The 19,775-nt window shown below is 54.6% G+C and overlaps 1 protein-coding gene across 1 annotated transcript in view; it reads right to left on the reverse strand.

Annotated features, from left to right (window-relative positions):
* Window positions 1–447: 447 nt before the first annotated feature.
* LOC128781676 (fibrous sheath CABYR-binding protein-like) overlaps window positions 448–19,775 on the reverse strand; it is a 35,282-nt gene continuing 15,954 nt past the window's right edge. Inside the window, exons 11-22 of the mRNA XM_053931459.1 lie at window positions 18,163–18,294; window positions 16,419–16,550; window positions 14,675–14,806; window positions 12,931–13,062; window positions 11,187–11,318; window positions 9,444–9,575; window positions 7,704–7,835; window positions 5,960–6,091; window positions 4,217–4,348; window positions 1,517–1,648; window positions 904–1,238; window positions 448–486 (exon numbers count right to left, since the gene is read on the reverse strand). Of these exons, the coding sequence (XP_053787434.1) occupies window positions 1,095–1,238; window positions 1,517–1,648; window positions 4,217–4,348; window positions 5,960–6,091; window positions 7,704–7,835; window positions 9,444–9,575; window positions 11,187–11,318; window positions 12,931–13,062; window positions 14,675–14,806; window positions 16,419–16,550; window positions 18,163–18,294 (1,464 nt within the window). The 3' untranslated portion in view covers window positions 448–486; window positions 904–1,094. The remainder of the gene's footprint in view (window positions 487–903; window positions 1,239–1,516; window positions 1,649–4,216; window positions 4,349–5,959; window positions 6,092–7,703; window positions 7,836–9,443; window positions 9,576–11,186; window positions 11,319–12,930; window positions 13,063–14,674; window positions 14,807–16,418; window positions 16,551–18,162; window positions 18,295–19,775) is intronic.

Here is a 19,775-nt window from a genome sequence, read left to right on the forward strand (position 1 = left end):
CAAGAAAATGAGTTTATGTCAGAAAGGTGGCTGGCAGAGATTAGCCTGAGATTCCATTTCAAATGCAGCCCTTAGGAAGGTGCTGTCAGCAACATGCAGGCTCTTAAGTGGGTTTTTTTCTGATGTCCACTTCTCAGACTGGATGGGTCAAAACCAAAGGCTAGTTCTACTCCAGTGGATGGCTAGATTCATGGTCCATTTTCATGGATTTTCTGAAGATCACTGCCACAATGACCATTCTACTTCCTCTCAAGGATTCCTTTCCCCCCTCCAAGGGCTTCAGACACACTTGCAGCTCCTTGTTCAAGTGTTCGCCTCCCCCCACTGTGTCCTCTTTTTCCGTGCACAATCTTCAGGTCATGCCAAACCTGTAGCACCTTTGGTGGGGACAGTTCCTGTGCCTCACGCCAGCCTCGGGCTCTTCAGTTGCCACTCATTTGCCGGACGGTCTTTGCCGGCTGCCCGGTGAGATGTCAACACTTGCACCTCGAGTCAACAGAACAAGCAGTCAGAGACTACAGCTTGTCCCTGTCAGTCAAGAGTCACTGACTGTGAGGAAAGAAACAGATTTACAAGGGATACAGACAGCTTGTTTCAATCCTCCATCTGGGTCACCATATTCCCCTGTAAAAACACCTCAAGAAACAAGGAGAGCAGGAACAGGCCAGCAGGAATCGATTTGGATGACTGCTGGCCAAAAGGCCAAAGGACAAGTCCCACTGTCCAGGGCAGCAGTTGAGATTCAGCACACCAGGAAATGTCCTTCCAAGTGACTGTGATACACACTAGAGCAGGATGGCACTCAGAGGCATCACCCTGCTCCCTGCTGCTCTGCACTGGGAAGGCCAGAAGGGCAGAAACCACCAGTTTGGTGACTGCAGTGGCTATCCCTCTTTCACTCACTTGCTTTTGTAGAGCCTGAGGGAGGGGATTAAGTTTTTCTCTGATGATTTTCATTTCTTCCTCCTGCCTCTTCTCCCTTGCCATGATCTTAGCGTGAGCTTTCTGAAAGTCTGTGTCCAGCTGTTCCTTCAATTTCTCTATAATACGAGAGAGAGGATCTTTCACAAGTGGAGTGGCTGCCACTCTTTCAGTCACCTGGTTTGTTGATCGCCCCTCTGCTGATGGAGATTCATCTCCTCTTGAATTCTTCTTGTCTCTTCCTGGTTCCTCTTCTTCACTTCTGTGATGGCACTCTGAGCTTCGGGCAGCTCTGCTTGTGGCTCTGCCTTGATGTTCTGTACACACAAATGCAGAGCAAGTGACTGGGAGCTGCCATAAGGCTCAGCTTTTTCCTCTTGCAGCCTCAAAATCACATTTATTCAGCCACTTCTTTCTGCTTCCCAACCCACACCTGCTTCCAATGGAACCCTCTTGTCCCAGTGCTGATCCCTGCAGATTCCAAGGCTCTGTGCTTTCAGTGCCTCTGGGACTCCTGGCCTCCTCAGTCCCAAGAGCTCTGTTTTATGCCCCTCTTCCTGCCCTTTCCCTCTGACACCTGGCGAGTCTGGCTTACCTGGCCATTCTCCTGTGGCTCTTCCACCTGCTGCCTGAGCTGCTCTTCCTGCTCTCGGGCTCTCAGCTCTCCCTGAGTCTGGCATGGCATCTCTGATAAGGCAATCTGCTCCTGCTCTTTCTCTGGAAGGATCTGCACAGAAAGCAAGAGAAGATGGGTTTCAACTTTCCATACGACATTTGTGGGCCAAGACTCACGGGCTGATGGGCTCACACGTTCCCAGAGCACTGTGCTGCTGCTCTCCTGGGTCATTCTCTGCCCGTGGGGAGGCACAGATTCCAAAGTGACCCTGGCACTACAATCAGGGGCCATCTGGGGCTGAAGCTCCAACAGCCTCTCAGGCAGCTGACAGGGAAGGTGTGGCATTTCTCAGGGGTCTGGTGAGGGCCTCCCTCTGCTCCTGCCATGTCCTGTTTGTCTTTCAGTAGTGACTGACACCCAGCCCAGTCCCACAGCTCCATCCTGGCTCTGCAGGTGGCTTCCTGGGTGAGCTCACCCCTTTATGAGAGACACTTCTGGAGTTCATGTTCTCTTCACCACCTAAAACATGGAATTCTTCCACCTCTCTGGGACAGGCAGAAAATCAAAGAATTAACTGGGGGCTTCAGGAAGAAGAGGCCGGAGGAGGAAAACAGCTCTGAGGGGAAAAAAAAACACCATATCTGGAGGGGAAAACAGCTCTGCCTGCTCAGAATCAGTCAACAGAACGTGTCTCTAATCCTCTCCTGAAAGGGATGCTTTAAGTGAACTTTGCACCTCCAACTGCTTTGGACCAGAGCCAAGAAGATTCAATTATGCAAATGATAGATAGATTAGATAGATAGATAGATAGATAGATAGATAGATAGATAGATAGATAGAGAGAAAGATAGAACTCACTCTTATAATCTCTCGTTACTATAGTTTCTGTTGCTACACACACTTGGTAGCCATTGCCCTGATCAGCAGCAATCCTGAGATTGCTCTCCTATTGCTTCAATAAACCACACTCCCGGGGAATCTGGAGCATTTAGGTCCTTATGGAATGCAATCAGATCCAGAGCATTGCACTGGGAATGGCATTCTTGCAGCATCTGTGCTTGGCCAAGTGCTTCTCTTGGACTTGACAACACTGAGAGTGCTAAAGGGGCTGTAATCAGAAATAAAGCCGAGCCCCTCCCAGCTCCTCTGATCTCTGAGGACCAGCTGGAATGCAAGAGCATTGATTTCCTGCTCAATTTCCAAACACCACATTTACTGATTCCCTGGGCTGCATAAAAGCAGAGGTACTGTCAATATGAACGCGAAGTGAAAGGCCCTATTGACTGGCCTGGCACCAGAACAGCTCCTTCTGCACCAAGCTCGCAGCCCCAGACAATGTGTTCTCATGCAAAAATAATGCATCCTCCAGAAATGTCACCTTACAAAAGAAAAACCTAGCAGAATCATGACAAGTGATAGAAAAGGGCAGAAAAGATGGAGGAAAACCACCTGGCCTTGCTGAAAAATGAGAACCTGAAAAGGAAATCTCCTCCTAACAAAGGAAGAAACCACAAGATGAAAGAGTCACCAAAAAAAGAGTCAAAAGCACTTCGATGCTGTGAGACGATATTTGAAGAAGAAATAGCATTTGTAGTGAGCACTGTCCCATATGGATCTATGGAAGTGTGCCTGAAGGGCCCTGACGAGCCTCCCGTTGTCCAGGCTAAAGCTCCCTCAGCACCTCCTCCTTGGCCTTGCACTCCACAGCCTTCCCCAGCTCCCGTGTCCTCCTCTGCACACGCTCCAGCCCCTCAAGGACTTTCTGCTTCACAGGGGCCCACAACTGGGCACAGCACTCCCAGCTGTGGCCGCAGCGCTGCCCAGCCCAGGGGGACGCTCCCTGCCCTGCTCCTGCTGCCCCACTCTTGCTGACACAGGCCAGGACGCCCTTGGCCTTCTTGGCTCCCTGGCCACGCGCTGGCCCACCTTCAGCTGCTCTTGACCGGCACCCCTGAGTCCTTTGGGCCCACGCAGCTCCCCCACCACAAAGTTGCCCCTTTGACTTCAAAGACAGCAGCCACAATTCCAAGATGTCCTTCCTCTTCTCAGCAACACAAGACAGCAGTCAAGGACTTGCAGCTTCACCCCCACCCGAGGCACTCATGCCATTTCCAAAGCTGCAGGCTTCATCCCAAAACGCATCCACAGCAACTTGCCCCTTCTGCTTTTTGCCTGGCAAGAAACCTTCCCTACAAGGCACTTGCTTCCTTTGGCCTCACCCCACAAGAATGGCCTAGCCCAGCTTCATGGACAACGCAATCATCTCCTTGCCGCTTATCAAAAGCCAAAAGAGACTGTACAAGTGCAGAACTGCTGCAGAAAACTGCAGAACACTTCCACAAGCCAAACACACCTTTGCACAAAGGGAAAACAACCAAAGAAAGCCCTGTGACCTCCAGCACGAGCACCTGCGCCCTTGGCCACGGCCCTGCAGAAGCCCAGAGACAGAGCTTCACTGAGCCAAGCAGGCAGAAGCTGAGCCGCAGCCCCCAGCTCTTGGGTGCCTCAAGGTGACAGGCCAAAGGCCAATTTCTAGCTGTCCCTGCCTGCAGGAAATGGCCGCGTCCTGCGGGATTCCAGCACTCAGCATCCTCAGCCAGCAACAGCAAGTGCTGGCTGCTCAGAAACTTGCAGCTCTGCCTTGCACTAAAGACAGCACCACCCACAACTGGCACTTACTCTCTTGGAGCCATCAGGCTCTGCTGTGACCACAGCCGCAGGCTCGTGGTCCTCTTGCTCCTTTTGCTCCTCTTTGGCTTCTTCTCCAGGAGCAGAGGGAGCCGGGGCAGAGACTGCTGCTGCTTCTGTCATCTGTGGCAAGAGAGAAACATGAGGGACAGGCCGTTACCTATCGTTTAGAACCTCCTTTCTCCTCGCATCTACAACCACCTCTTTGAAGGAGAAATCATCAGCATTCTTAGCAATGGCATTCTAAGTCACTCCGGCCAGATTAAAATGGGCTAATTCAACAGAACTCTCTTTGCCTAGGAATTTGATATTCCTCCATGGCTGCTATCTGCAAGGCACAGTGCCTCTGCACAAGGGAGCTTTTAGCTCTTGAAAGCTGTGAAATGGAAAAGTAGGAAATAGCCAGCAAGGCCTTTGCTAGTGCTGCGGCAGACATGGAAAAGTAAAAGTGGATCAGAATCCCATCCGGTGCAGGAAAAGGGCAGGAAAGCTTGTGCAGAAGCATCTTTGCTTGCTGGGAAGAGAGAAAATCAGCAGGGCTTCTCCTCCTAGCAAGCCAAGAAACCACAAATTGGAAGTGTCACCTCCTCAGATGGCTAAAGCACTTGGATGCAGAGCGGGGAGGTTTGGCAGGGAAGCAGGCCTTGGGGTGAGCGCTGTCCTCTATGGATCTATGGAAGTGTGCCTGAAGGGCCCTGACGAGCCTCCCGTTGTCCAGGCTAAAGCTCCCTCAGCACCTCCTCCTTGGCCTTGCACTCCACAGCCTTCCCCAGCTCCCGTGTCCTCCTCTGCACACGCTCCAGCCCCTCAAGGACTTTCTGCTTCACAGGGGCCCACAACTGGGCACAGCACTCCCAGCTGTGGCCGCAGCGCTGCCCAGCCCAGGGGGACGCTCCCTGCCCTGCTCCTGCTGCCCCACTCTTGCTGACACAGGCCAGGACGCCCTTGGCCTTCTTGGCTCCCTGGCCACGTGCTGGCCCACCTTCAGCTGCTCTTGACCGGCACCCCTGAGTCCTTTGGGCCCACGCAGCTCCCCCACCACAAAGTTGCCCCTTTGACTTCAAAGACAGCAGCCACAATTCCAAGATGTCCTTCCTCTTCTCAGCAACACAAGACAGCAGTCAAGGACTTGCAGCTTCACCCCCACCCGAGGCACTCATGCCATTTCCAAAGCTGCAGGCTTCATCCCAAAACGCATCCACAGCAACTTGCCCCTTCTGCTTTTTTCCTGGCAAGAAACCTTCCCTACAAGGCACTTGCTTCCTTTGGCCTCACCCCACAAGAATGGCCTAGCCCAGCTTCATGGACAACGCAATCATCTCCTTGCCGCTTATCAAAAGCCAAAAGAGACTGTACAAGTGCAGAACTGCTGCAGAAAACTGCAGAACACTTCCACAAGCCAAACACATATTTGCACAAAGGCAAAAGATCTAAAGAAAGCCCTGTGACCTCCAGCACGAGCACCTGCGCCCTTGGCCACGGCCCTGCAGAAGCCCAGAGACAGAGCTTCACTGAGCCAAGCAGGCAGAAGCTGAGCCGCAGCCCCAGCTCTTGGGTGCCTCAAGGTGACAGGCCAAAGGCCAATTTCTAGCTGTCCCTGCCTGCAGGAAATGGCCGCGTCCTGCGGGATTCCAGCACTCAGCATCCTCAGCCAGCAACAGCAAGTGCTGGCTGCTCAGAAACTTGCAGCTCTGCCTTGCACTAAAGACAGCACCACCCACAACTGGCACTTACTCTCTTGGAGCCATCAGGCTCTGCTGTGACCACAGCCGCAGGCTCGTGGTCCTCTTGCTCCTTTTGCTCCTCTTTGGCTTCTTCTCCAGGAGCAGAGGGAGCCGGGGCAGAGACTGCTGCTGCTTCTGTCATCTGTGGCAAGAGAGAAACATGAGGGACAGGCCGTTACCTATCGTTTAGAACCTCCTTTCTCCTCGCATCTACAACCACCTCTTTGAAGGAGAAATCATCAGCATTCTTAGCAATGGCATTCTAAGTCACTCCGGCCAGATTAAAATGGGCTAATTCAACAGAACTCTCTTTGCCTAGGAATTTGATATTCCTCCATGGCTGCTATCTGCAAGGCACAGTGCCTCTGCACAAGGGAGCTTTTAGCTCTTGAAAGCTGTGAAATGGAAAAGTAGGAAATAGCCAGCAAGGCCTTTGCTAGTGCTGCGGCAGACATGGAAAAGTAAAAGTGGATCAGAATCCCATTCGGTGCAGGAAAAGGGCAGGAAAGCTTGTGCAGAAGCATCTTTGCTTGCTGGGAAGAGAGAAAATCAGCAGGGCTTCTCCTCCTAGCAAGCCAAGAAACCACAAATTGGAAGCGTCACCTCCTCAGATGGCTAAAGCACTTGGATGCAGAGAGGGGAGGTTTGGCAGGGAAGCAGGCCTTGGGGTGAGCGCTGTCCTCTATGGATCTATGGAAGTGTGCCTGAAGGGCCCTGACGAGCCTCCCGTTGTCCAGGCTAAAGCTCCCTCAGCACCTCCTCCTTGGCCTTGCACTCCACAGCCTTCCCCAGCTCCCGTGTCCTCCTCTGCACACGCTCCAGCCCCTCAAGGACTTTCTGCTTCACAGGGGCCCACAACTGGGCACAGCACTCCCAGCTGTGGCCGCAGCGCTGCCCAGCCCAGGGGGACGCTCCCTGCCCTGCTCCTGCTGCCCCACTCTTGCTGACACAGGCCAGGACGCCCTTGGCCTTCTTGGCTCCCTGGCCACGTGCTGGCCCACCTTCAGCTGCTCTTGACCGGCACCCCTGGGTCCTTTGGGCCCACGCAGCTCCCCCACCACAAAGTTGCCCCTTTGACTTCAAAGACAGCAGCCACAATTCCAAGATGTCCTTCCTCTTCTCAGCAACACAAGACAGCAGTCAAGGACTTGCAGCTTCACCCCCACCCGAGGCACTCATGCCATTTCCAAAGCTGCAGGCTTCATCCCAAAACGCATCCACAGCAACTTGCCCCTTCTGCTTTTTTCCTGGCAAGAAGCCTTCCCTACAAGGCACTTGCTTCCTTTGGCCTCACCCCACAAGAATGGCCTAGCCCAGCTTCATGGACAACGCAATCATCTCCTTGCCGCTTATCAAAAGCCAAAAGAGACTGTACAAGTGCAGAACTGCTGCAGAAAACTGCAGAACACTTCCACAAGCCAAACACACCTTTGCACAAAGGGAAAACAACCAAAGAAAGCCCTGTGACCTCCAGCACGAGCACCTGCGCCCTTGGCCACGGCCCTGCAGAAGCCCAGAGACAGAGCTTCACTGAGCCAAGCAGGCAGAAGCTGAGCCGCAGCCCCCAGCTCTTGGGTGCCTCAAGGTGACAGGCCAAAGGCCAATTTCTAGCTGTCCCTGCCTGCAGGAAATGGCCGCGTCCTGCGGGATTCCAGCACTCAGCATCCTCAGCCAGCAACAGCAAGTGCTGGCTGCTCAGAAACTTGCAGCTCTGCCTTGCACTAAAGACAGCACCACCCACAACTGGCACTTACTCTCTTGGAGCCATCAGGCTCTGCTGTGACCACAGCCGCAGGCTCGTGGTCCTCTTGCTCCTTTTGCTCCTCTTTGGCTTCTTCTCCAGGAGCAGAGGGAGCCGGGGCAGAGACTGCTGCTGCTTCTGTCATCTGTGGCAAGAGAGAAACATGAGGGACAGGCCGTTACCTATCGTTTAGAACCTCCTTTCTCCTCGCATCTACAACCACCTCTTGAAGGAGAAATCATCAGCATTCTTAGCAATGGCATTCTAAGTCACTCCGGCCAGATTAAAATGGGCTAATTCAAGAGAACTCTCTTTGCCTAGGAATTTGATATTCCTCCATGGCTGCTATCTGCAAGGCACAGTGCCTCTGCACAAGGGAGCTTTTAGCTCTTGAAAGCTGTGAAATGGAAAAGTAGGAAATAGCCAGCAAGGCCTTTGCTAGTGCTGCGGCAGACATGGAAAAGTAAAAGTGGATCAGAATCCCATTCGGTGCAGGAAAAGGGCAGGAAAGCTTGTGCAGAAGCATCTTTGCTTGCTGGGAAGAGAGAAAATCAGCAGGGCTTCTCCTCCTAGCAAGCCAAGAAACCACAAATTGGAAGTGTCACCTCCTCAGATGGCTAAAGCACTTGGATGCAGAGAGGGGAGGTTTGGCAGGGAAGCAGGCCTTGGGGTGAGCGCTGTCCTCTATGGATCTATGGAAGTGTGCCTGAAGGGCCCTGACGAGCCTCCCGTTGTCCAGGCTAAAGCTCCCTCAGCACCTCCTCCTTGGCCTTGCACTCCACAGCCTTCCCCAGCTCCCGTGTCCTCCTCTGCACACGCTCCAGCCCCTCAAGGACTTTCTGCTCACAGGGGCCCACAACTGGGCACATCACTCCCAGCTGTGGCCGCAGCGCTGCCCAGCCCAGGGGGTCGCTCCCTGCCCTGCTCCTGCTGCCCCACTCTTGCTGACACAGGCCAGGACGCCTTGGCCTTCTTGGCTCCCTGGCCACGTGCTGGCCCACCTTCAGCTGCTCTTGACCGGCACCCCTGAGTCCTTTGGGCCCACGCAGCTCCCCCACCACAAAGTTGCCCCTTTGACTTCAAAGACAGCAGCCACAATTCCAAGATGTCCTTCCTCTTCTCAGCAACACAAGACAGCAGTCAAGGACTTGCAGCTTCACCCCCACCCGAGGCACTCATGCCATTTCCAAAGCTGCAGGCTTCATCCCAAAACGCATCCACAGCAACTTGCCCCTTCTGCTTTTTTCCTGGCAAGAAACCTTCCCTACAAGGCACTTGCTTCCTTTGGCCTCACCCCACAAGAATGGCCTAGCCCAGCTTCATGGACAACGCAATCATCTCCTTGCCGCTTATCAAAAGCCAAAAGAGACTGTACAAGTGCAGAACTGCTGCAGAAAACTGCAGAACACTTCCACAAGCCAAACACACCTTTGCACAAGGGAAAACAACCAAAGAAAGCCCTGTGACCTCCAGCACGAGCACCTGCGCCCTTGGCCACGGCCCTGCAGAAGCCCAGAGACAGAGCTTCACTGAGCCAAGCAGGCAGAAGCTGAGCCGCAGCCCCCAGCTCTTGGGTGCCTCAAGGTGACAGGCCAAAGGCCAATTTCTAGCTGTCCCTGCCTGCAGGAAATGGCCGCCTCCTGCGGGATTCCAGCACTCAGCATCCTCAGCCAGCAACAGCAAGTGCTGGCTGCTCAGAAACTTGCAGCTCTGCCTTGCACTAAAGACAGCACCACCCACAACTGGCACTTACTCTCTTGGAGCCATCAGGCTCTGCTGTGACCACAGCCGCAGGCTCGTGGTCCTCTTGCTCCTTTTGCTCCTCTTTGGCTTCTTCTCCAGGAGCAGAGGGAGCCGGGGCAGAGACTGCTGCTGCTTCTGTCATCTGTGGCAAGAGAGAAACATGAGGGACAGGCCGTTACCTATCGTTTAGAACCTCCTTTCTCCTCGCATCTACAACCACCTCTTTGAAGGAGAAATCATCAGCATTCTTAGCAATGGCATTCTAAGTCACTCCGGCCAGATTAAAGTGGGCTAATTCAAGAGAACTCTCTTTGCCTAGGAATTTGATAGTCCTCCATGGCTGCTATCTGCAAGGCACAGTGCCTCTGCACAAGGGAGCTTTTAGCTCTTGAAAGCTGTGAAATGGAAAAGTAGGAAATAGCCAGCAAGGCCTTTGCTAGTGCTGCGGCAGACATGGAAAAGTAAAAGTGGATCAGAATCCCATTCGGTGCAGGAAAAGGGCAGGAAAGCTTGTGCAGAAGCATCTTTGCTTGCTGGGAAGAGAGAAAATCAGCAGGGCTTCTCCTCCTAGCAAGCCAAGAAACCACAAATTGGAAGTGTCACCTCCTCAGATGGCTAAAGCACTTGGATGCAGAGAGGGGAGGTTTGGCAGGGAAGCAGGCCTTGGGGTGAGCGCTGTCCTCTATGGATCTATGGAAGTGTGCCTGAAGGGCCCTGACGAGCCTCCCGTTGTCCAGGCTAAAGCTCCCTCAGCACCTCCTCCTTGGCCTTGCACTCCACAGCCTTCCCCAGCTCCCGTGTCCTCCTCTGCACACGCTCCAGCCCCTCAAGGACTTTCTGCTCACAGGGGCCCACAACTGGGCACAGCACTCCCAGCTGTGGCCGCAGCGCTGCCCAGCCCAGGGGGACGCTCCCTGCCCTGCTCCTGCTGCCCCACTCTTGCTGACACAGGCCAGGACGCCCTTGGCCTTCTTGGCTCCCTGGCCACGCGCTGGCCCACCTTCAGCTGCTCTTGACCGGCACCCCTGAGTCCTTTGGGCCCACGCAGCTCCCCCACCACAAACTTGCCCCTTTGACTTCAAAGACAGCAGCCACAATTCCAAGATGTCCTTCCTCTTCTCAGCAACACAAGACAGCAGTCAAGGACTTGCAGCTTCACCCCCACCCGAGGCACTCATGCCATTTCCAAAGCTGCAGGCTTCATCCCAAAACGCATCCACAGCAACTTGCCCCTTCTGCTTTTTGCCTGGCAAGAAACCTTCCCTACAAGGCACTTGCTTCCTTTGGCCTCACCCCACAAGAATGGCCTAGCCCAGCTTCATGGACAACGCAATCATCTCCTTGCCGCTTATCAAAAGCCAAAAGAGACTGTACAAGTGAAGAACTGCTGCAGAAAACTGCAGAACACTTCCACAAGCCAAACACACCTTTGCACAAAGGGAAAACAACCAAAGAAAGCCCTGTGACCTCCAGCACGAGCACCTGCGCCCTTGGCCACGGCCCTGCAGAAGCCCAGAGACAGAGCTTCACTGAGCCAAGCAGGCAGAAGCTGAGCCGCAGCCCCCAGCTCTTGGGTGCCTCAAGGTGACAGGCCAAAGGCCAATTTCTAGCTGTCCCTGCCTGCAGGAAATGGCCGCGTCCTGCGGGATTCCAGCACTCAGCATCCTCAGCCAGCAACAGCAAGTGCTGGCTGCTCAGAAACTTGCAGCTCTGCCTTGCACTAAAGACAGCACCACCCACAACTGGCACTTACTCTCTTGGAACCATCAGGCTCTGCTGTGACCACAGCCGCAGGCTCGTGGTCCTCTTGCTCCTTTTGCTCCTCTTTGGCTTCTTCTCCAGGAGCAGAGGGAGCCGGGGCAGAGACTGCTGCTGCTTCTGTCATCTGTGGCAAGAGAGAAACATGAGGGACAGGCCGTTACCTATCGTTTAGAACCTCCTTTCTCCTCGCATCTACAACCACCTCTTTGAAGGAGAAATCATCAGCATTCTTAGCAATGGCATTCTAAGTCACTCCGGCCAGATTAAAATGGGCTAATTCAACAGAACTCTCTTTGCCTAGGAATTTGATAGTCCTCCATGGCTGCTATCTGCAAGGCACAGTGCCTCTGCACAAGGGAGCTTTTAGCTCTTGAAAGCTGTGAAATGGAAAAGTAGGAAATAGCCAGCAAGGCCTTTGCTAGTGCTGCGGCAGACATGGAAAAGTAAAAGTGGATCAGAATCCCATCCGGTGCAGGAAAAGGGCAGGAAAGCTTGTGCAGAAGCATCTTTGCTTGCTGGGAAGAGAGAAAATCAGCAGGGCTTCTCCTCCTAGCAAGCCAAGAAACCACAAATTGGAAGCGTCACCTCCTCAGATGGCTAAAGCACTTGGATGCAGAGAGGGGAGGTTTGGCAGGGAAGCAGGCCTTGGGGTGAGCGCTGTCCTCTATGGATCTATGGAAGTGTGCCTGAAGGGCCCTGACGAGCCTCCCGTTGTCCAGGCTAAAGCTCCCTCAGCACCTCCTCCTTGGCCTTGCACTCCACAGCCTTCCCCAGCTCCCGTGTCCTCCTCTGCACACGCTCCAGCCCCTCAAGGACTTTCTGCTTCACAGGGGCCCACAACTGGGCACAGCACTCCCAGCTGTGGCCGCAGCGCTGCCCAGCCCAGGGGGACGCTCCCTGCCCTGCTCCTGCTGCCCCACTCTTGCTGACACAGGCCAGGACGCCCTTGGCCTTCTTGGCTCCCTGGCCACGCGCTGGCCCACCTTCAGCTGCTCTTGACCGGCACCCCTGGGTCCTTTGGGCCCACGCAGCTCCCCCACCACAAACTTGCCCCTTTGACTTCAAAGACAGCAGCCACAATTCCAAGATGTCCTTCCTCTTCTCAGCAACACAAGACAGCAGTCAAGGACTTGCAGCTTCACCCCCACCCGAGGCACTCATGCCATTTCCAAAGCTGCAGGCTTCATCCCAAAACGCATCCACAGCAACTTGCCCCTTCTGCTTTTTGCCTGGCAAGAAGCCTTCCCTACAAGGCACTTGCTTCCTTTGGCCTCACCCCACAAGAATGGCCTAGCCCAGCTTCATGGACAACGCAATCATCTCCTTGCCGCTTATCAAAAGCCAAAAGAGACTGTACAAGTGAAGAACTGCTGCAGAAAACTGCAGAACACTTCCACAAGCCAAACACACCTTTGCACAAAGGGAAAACAACCAAAGAAAGCCCTGTGACCTCCAGCACGAGCACCTGCGCCCTTGGCCACGGCCCTGCAGAAGCCCAGAGACAGAGCTTCACTGAGCCAAGCAGGCAGAAGCTGAGCCGCAGCCCCCAGCTCTTGGGTGCCTCAAGGTGACAGGCCAAAGGCCAATTTCTAGCTGTCCCTGCCTGCAGGAAATGGCCGCGTCCTGCGGGATTCCAGCACTCAGCATCCTCAGCCAGCAACAGCAAGTGCTGGCTGCTCAGAAACTTGCAGCTCTGCCTTGCACTAAAGACAGCACCACCCACAACTGGCACTTACTCTCTTGGAACCATCAGGCTCTGCTGTGACCACAGCTGCAGGCTCGTGGTCCTCTTGCTCCTTTTGCTCCTCTTTGGCTTCTTCTCCAGGAGCAGAGGGAGCCGGGGCAGAGACTGCTGCTGCTTCTGTCATCTGTGGCAAGAGAGAAACATGAGGGACAGGCCGTTACCTATCGTTTAGAACCTCCTTTCTCCTCGCATCTACAACCACCTCTTTGAAGGAGAAATCATCAGCATTCTTAGCAATGGCATTCTAAGTCACTCCGGCCAGATTAAAATGGGCTAATTCAACAGAACTCTCTTTGCCTAGGAATTTGATAGTCCTCCCTGGCTGCTATCTGCAAGGCACAGTGCCTCTGCACAAGGGAGCTTTTAGCTCTTGAAAGCTGTGAAATGGAAAAGTAGGAAATAGCCAGCAAGGCCTTTGCTAGTGCTGCGGCAGACATGGAAAAGTAAAAGTGGATCAGAATCCCATTCGGTGCAGGAAAAGGGCAGGAAAGCTTGTGCAGAAGCATCTTTGCTTGCTGGGAAGAGAGAAAATCAGCAGGGCTTCTCCTCCTAGCAAGCCAAGAAACCACAAATTGGAAGCGTCACCTCCTCAGATGGCTAAAGCACTTGGATGCAGAGCGGGGAGGTTTGGCAGGGAAGCAGGCCTTGGGGTGAGCGCTGTCCTCTATGGATCTATGGAAGTGTGCCTGAAGGGCCCTGACGAGCCTCCCGTTGTCCAGGCTAAAGCTCCCTCAGCACCTCCTCCTTGGCCTTGCACTCCACAGCCTTCCCCAGCTCCCGTGTCCTCCTCTGCACACGCTCCAGCCCCTCAAGGACTTTCTGCTTCACAGGGGCCCACAACTGGGCACAGCACTCCCAGCTGTGGCCGCAGCGCTGCCCAGCCCAGGGGGACGCTCCCTGCCCTGCTCCTGCTGCCCCACTCTTGCTGACACAGGCCAGGACGCCCTTGGCCTTCTTGGCTCCCTGGCCACGCGCTGGCCCACCTTCAGCTGCTCTTGACCGGCACCCCTGGGTCCTTTGGGCCCACGCAGCTCCCCCACCACAAACTTGCCCCTTTGACTTCAAAGACAGCAGCCACAATTCCAAGATGTCCTTCCTCTTCTCAGCAACACAAGACAGCAGTCAAGGACTTGCAGCTTCACCCCCACCCGAGGCACTCATGCCATTTCCAAAGCTGCAGGCTTCATCCCAAAACGCATCCACAGCAACTTGCCCCTTCTGCTTTTTGCCTGGCAAGAAGCCTTCCCTACAAGGCACTTGCTTCCTTTGGCCTCACCCCACAAGAATGGCCTAGCCCAGCTTCATGGACAACGCAATCATCTCCTTGCCGCTTATCAAAAGCCAAAAGAGACTGTACAAGTGAAGAACTGCTGCAGAAAACTGCAGAACACTTCCACAAGCCAAACACACCTTTGCACAAAGGGAAAACAACCAAAGAAAGCCCTGTGACCTCCAGCACGAGCACCTGCGCCCTTGGCCACGGCCCTGCAGAAGCCCAGAGACAGAGCTTCACTGAGCCAAGCAGGCAGAAGCTGAGCCGCAGCCCCCAGCTCTTGGGTGCCTCAAGGTGACAGGCCAAAGGCCAATTTCTAGCTGTCCCTGCCTGCAGGAAATGGCCGCGTCCTGCGGGATTCCAGCACTCAGCATCCTCAGCCAGCAACAGCAAGTGCTGGCTGCTCAGAAACTTGCAGCTCTGCCTTGCACTAAAGACAGCACCACCCACAACTGGCACTTACTCTCTTGGAACCATCAGGCTCTGCTGTGACCACAGCTGCAGGCTCGTGGTCCTCTTGCTCCTTTTGCTCCTCTTTGGCTTCTTCTCCAGGAGCAGAGGGAGCCGGGGCAGAGACTGCTGCTGCTTCTGTCATCTGTGGCAAGAGAGAAACATGAGGGACAGGCCGTTACCTATCGTTTAGAACCTCCTTTCTCCTCGCATCTACAACCACCTCTTTGAAGGAGAAATCATCAGCATTCTTAGCAATGGCATTCTAAGTCACTCCGGCCAGATTAAAATGGGCTAATTCAAGAGAACTCTCTTTGCCTAGGAATTTGATAGTCCTCCCTGGCTGCTATCTGCAAGGCACAGTGCCTCTGCACAAGGGAGCTTTTAGCTCTTGAAAGCTGTGAAATGGAAAAGTAGGAAATAGCCAGCAAGGCCTTTGCTAGTGCTGCGGCAGACATGGAAAAGTAAAAGTGGATCAGAATCCCATTCGGTGCAGGAAAAGGGCAGGAAAGCTTGTGCAGAAGCATCTTTGCTTGCTGGGAAGAGAGAAAATCAGCAGGGCTTCTCCTCCTAGCAAGCCAAGAAACCACAAATTGGAAGTGTCACCTCCTCAGATGGCTAAAGCACTTGGATGCAGAGCGGGGAGGTTTGGCAGGGAAGCAGGCCTTGGGGTGAGCGCTGTCCTCTATGGATCTATGGAAGTGTGCCTGAAGGGCCCTGACGAGCCTCCCGTTGTCCAGGCTAAAGCTCCCTCAGCACCTCCTCCTTGGCCTTGCACTCCACAGCCTTCCCCAGCTCCCGTGTCCTCCTCTGCACACGCTCCAGCCCCTCAAGGACTTTCTGCTTCACAGGGGCCCACAACTGGGCACAGCACTCCCAGCTGTGGCCGCAGCGCTGCCCAGCCCAGGGGGACGCTCCCTGCCCTGCTCCTGCTGCCCCACTCTTGCTGACACAGGCCAGGACGCCCTTGGCCTTCTTGGCTCCCTGGCCACGCGCTGGCCCACCTTCAGCTGCTCTTGACCGGCACCCCTGGGTCCTTTGGGCCCACGCAGCTCCCCCACCACAAACTTGCCCCTTTGACTTCAAAGACAGCAGCCACAATTCCAAGATGTCCTTCCTCTTCTCAGCAACACAAGACAGCAGTCAAGGACTTGCAGCTTCACCCCCACCCGAGGCACTCATGCCATTTCCAAAGCTGCAGGCTTCATCCCAAAACGCATCCACAGCAACTTGCCCCTTCTGCTTTTTGCCTGGCAAGAAGCCTTCCCTACAAGGCACTTGCTTCCTTTGGCCTCACCCCACAAGAATGGCCTAGCCCAGCTTCATGGACAACGCAATCATCTCCTTGCCGCTTATCAAAAGCCAAAAGAGACTGTACAAGTGAAGAACTGCTGCAGAAAACTGCAGAACACTTCCACAAGCCAAACACACCTTTGCACAAAGGGAAAACAACCAAAGAAAGCCCTGTGACCTCCAGCACGAGCACCTGCGCCCTTGGCCACGGCCCTGCAGAAGCCCAGAGACAGAGCTTCACTGAGCCAAGCAGGCAGAAGCTGAGCCGCAGCCCCCAGCTCTTGGGTGCCTCAAGGTGACAGGCCAAAGGCCAATTTCTAGCTGTCCCTGCCTGCAGGAAATGGCCGCGTCCTGCGGGATTCCAGCACTCAGCATCCTCAGCCAGCAACAGCAAGTGCTGGCTGCTCAGAAACTTGCAGCTCTGCCTTGCACTAAAGACAGCACCACCCACAACTGGCACTTACTCTCTTGGAGCCATCAGGCTCTGCTGTGACCACAGCTGCAGGCTCGTGGTCCTCTTGCTCCTTTTGCTCCTCTTTGGCTTCTTCTCCAGGAGCAGAGGGAGCCGGGGCAGAGACTGCTGCTGCTTCTGTCATCTGTGGCAAGAGAGAAACATGAGGGACAGGCCGTTACCTATCGTTTAGAACCTCCTTTCTCCTCGCATCTACAACCACCTCTTTGAAGGAGAAATCATCAGCATTCTTAGCAATGGCATTCTAAGTCACTCCGGCCAGATTAAAATGGGCTAATTCAAGAGAACTCTCTTTGCCTAGGAATTTGATAGTCCTCCCTGGCTGCTATCTGCAAGGCACAGTGCCTCTGCACAAGGGAGCTTTTAGCTCTTGAAAGCTGTGAAATGGAAAAGTAGGAAATAGCCAGCAAGGCCTTTGCTAGTGCTGCGGCAGACATGGAAAAGTAAAAGTGGATCAGAATCCCATTCGGTGCAGGAAAAGGGCAGGAAAGCTTGTGCAGAAGCATCTTTGCTTGCTGGGAAGAGAGAAAATCAGCAGGGCTTCTCCTCCTAGCAAGCCAAGAAACCACAAATTGGAAGTGTCACCTCCTCAGATGGCTAAAGCACTTGGATGCAGAGCGGGGAGGTTTGGCAGGGAAGCAGGCCTTGGGGTGAGCGCTGTCCTCTATGGATCTATGGAAGTGTGCCTGAAGGGCCCTGACGAGCCTCCCGTTGTCCAGGCTAAAGCTCCCTCAGCACCTCCTCCTTGGCCTTGCACTCCACAGCCTTCCCCAGCTCCCGTGTCCTCCTCTGCACACGCTCCAGCCCCTCAAGGACTTTCTGCTTCACAGGGGCCCACAACTGGGCACAGCACTCCCAGCTGTGGCCGCAGCGCTGCCCAGCCCAGGGGGACGCTCCCTGCCCTGCTCCTGCTGCCCCACTCTTGCTGACACAGGCCAGGACGCCCTTGGCCTTCTTGGCTCCCTGGCCACGCGCTGGCCCACCTTCAGCTGCTCTTGACCGGCACCCCTGGGTCCTTTGGGCCCACGCAGCTCCCCCACCACAAACTTGCCCCTTTGACTTCAAAGACAGCAGCCACAATTCCAAGATGTCCTTCCTCTTCTCAGCAACACAAGACAGCAGTCAAGGACTTGCAGCTTCACCCCCACCCGAGGCACTCATGCCATTTCCAAAGCTGCAGGCTTCATCCCAAAACGCATCCACAGCAACTTGCCCCTTCTGCTTTTTGCCTGGCAAGAAGCCTTCCCTACAAGGCACTTGCTTCCTTTGGCCTCACCCCACAAGAATGGCCTAGCCCAGCTTCATGGACAACGCAATCATCTCCTTGCCGCTTATCAAAAGCCAAAAGAGACTGTACAAGTGAAGAACTGCTGCAGAAAACTGCAGAACACTTCCACAAGCCAAACACACCTTTGCACAAAGGGAAAACAACCAAAGAAAGCCCTGTGACCTCCAGCACGAGCACCTGCGCCCTTGGCCACGGCCCTGCAGAAGCCCAGAGACAGAGCTTCACTGAGCCAAGCAGGCAGAAGCTGAGCCGCAGCCCCCAGCTCTTGGGTGCCTCAAGGTGACAGGCCAAAGGCCAATTTCTAGCTGTCCCTGCCTGCAGGAAATGGCCGCGTCCTGCGGGATTCCAGCACTCAGCATCCTCAGCCAGCAACAGCAAGTGCTGGCTGCTCAGAAACTTGCAGCTCTGCCTTGCACTAAAGACAGCACCACCCACAACTGGCACTTACTCTCTTGGAACCATCAGGCTCTGCTGTGACCACAGCTGCAGGCTCGTGGTCCTCTTGCTCCTTTTGCTCCTCTTTGGCTTCTTCTCCAGGAGCAGAGGGAGCCGGGGCAGAGACTGCTGCTGCTTCTGTCATCTGTGGCAAGAGAGAAACATGAGGGACAGGCCGTTACCTATCGTTTAGAACCTCCTTTCTCCTCGCATCTACAACCACCTCTTTGAAGGAGAAATCATCAGCATTCTTAGCAATGGCATTCTAAGTCACTCCGGCCAGATTAAAATGGGCTAATTCAAGAGAACTCTCTTTGCCTAGGAATTTGATAGTCCTCCCTGGCTGCTATCTGCAAGGCACAGTGCCTCTGCACAAGGGAGCTTTTAGCTCTTGAAAGCTGTGAAATGGAAAAGTAGGAAATAGCCAGCAAGGCCTTTGCTAGTGCTGCGGCAGACATGGAAAAGTAAAAGTGGATCAGAATCCCATTCGGTGCAGGAAAAGGGCAGGAAAGCTTGTGCAGAAGCATCTTTGCTTGCTGGGAAGAGAGAAAATCAGCAGGGCTTCTCCTCCTAGCAAGCCAAGAAACCACAAATTGGAAGCGTCACCTCCTCAGATGGCTAAAGCACTTGGATGCAGAGCGGGGAGGTTTGGCAGGGAAGCAGGCCTTGGGGTGAGCGCTGTCCTCTATGGATCTATGGAAGTGTGCCTGAAGGGCCCTGACGAGCCTCCCGTTGTCCAGGCTAAAGCTCCCTCAGCACCTCCTCCTTGGCCTTGCACTCCACAGCCTTCCCCAGCTCCCGTGTCCTCCTCTGCACACGCTCCAGCCCCTCAAGGACTTTCTGCTTCACAGGGGCCCACAACTGGGCACAGCACTCCCAGCTGTGGCCGCAGCGCTGCCCAGCCCAGGGGGACGCTCCCTGCCCTGCTCCTGCTGCCCCACTCTTGCTGACACAGGCCAGGACGCCCTTGGCCTTCTTGGCTCCCTGGCCACGCGCTGGCCCACCTTCAGCTGCTCTTGACCGGCACCCCTGGGTCCTTTGGGCCCACGCAGCTCCCCCACCACAAACTTGCCCCTTTGACTTCAAAGACAGCAGCCACAATTCCAAGATGTCCTTCCTCTTCTCAGCAACACAAGACAGCAGTCAAGGACTTGCAGCTTCACCCCCACCCGAGGCACTCATGCCATTTCCAAAGCTGCAGGCTTCATCCCAAAACGCATCCACAGCAACTTGCCCCTTCTGCTTTTTGCCTGGCAAGAAGCCTTCCCTACAAGGCACTTGCTTCCTTTGGCCTCACCCCACAAGAATGGCCTAGCCCAGCTTCATGGACAACGCAATCATCTCCTTGCCGCTTATCAAAAGCCAAAAGAGACTGTACAAGTGAAGAACTGCTGCAGAAAACTGCAGAACACTTCCACAAGCCAAACACACCTTTGCACAAAGGGAAAACAACCAAAGAAAGCCCTGTGACCTCCAGCACGAGCACCTGCGCCCTTGGCCACGGCCCTGCAGAAGCCCAGAGACAGAGCTTCACTGAGCCAAGCAGGCAGAAGCTGAGCCGCAGCCCCCAGCTCTTGGGTGCCTCAAGGTGACAGGCCAAAGGCCAATTTCTAGCTGTCCCTGCCT

Source organism: Vidua chalybeata, chromosome Z, assembly GCF_026979565.1.
Source record: "Vidua chalybeata isolate OUT-0048 chromosome Z, bVidCha1 merged haplotype, whole genome shotgun sequence".
In the NCBI taxonomy this organism is placed as follows: domain Eukaryota; kingdom Metazoa; phylum Chordata; class Aves; order Passeriformes; family Viduidae; genus Vidua; species Vidua chalybeata.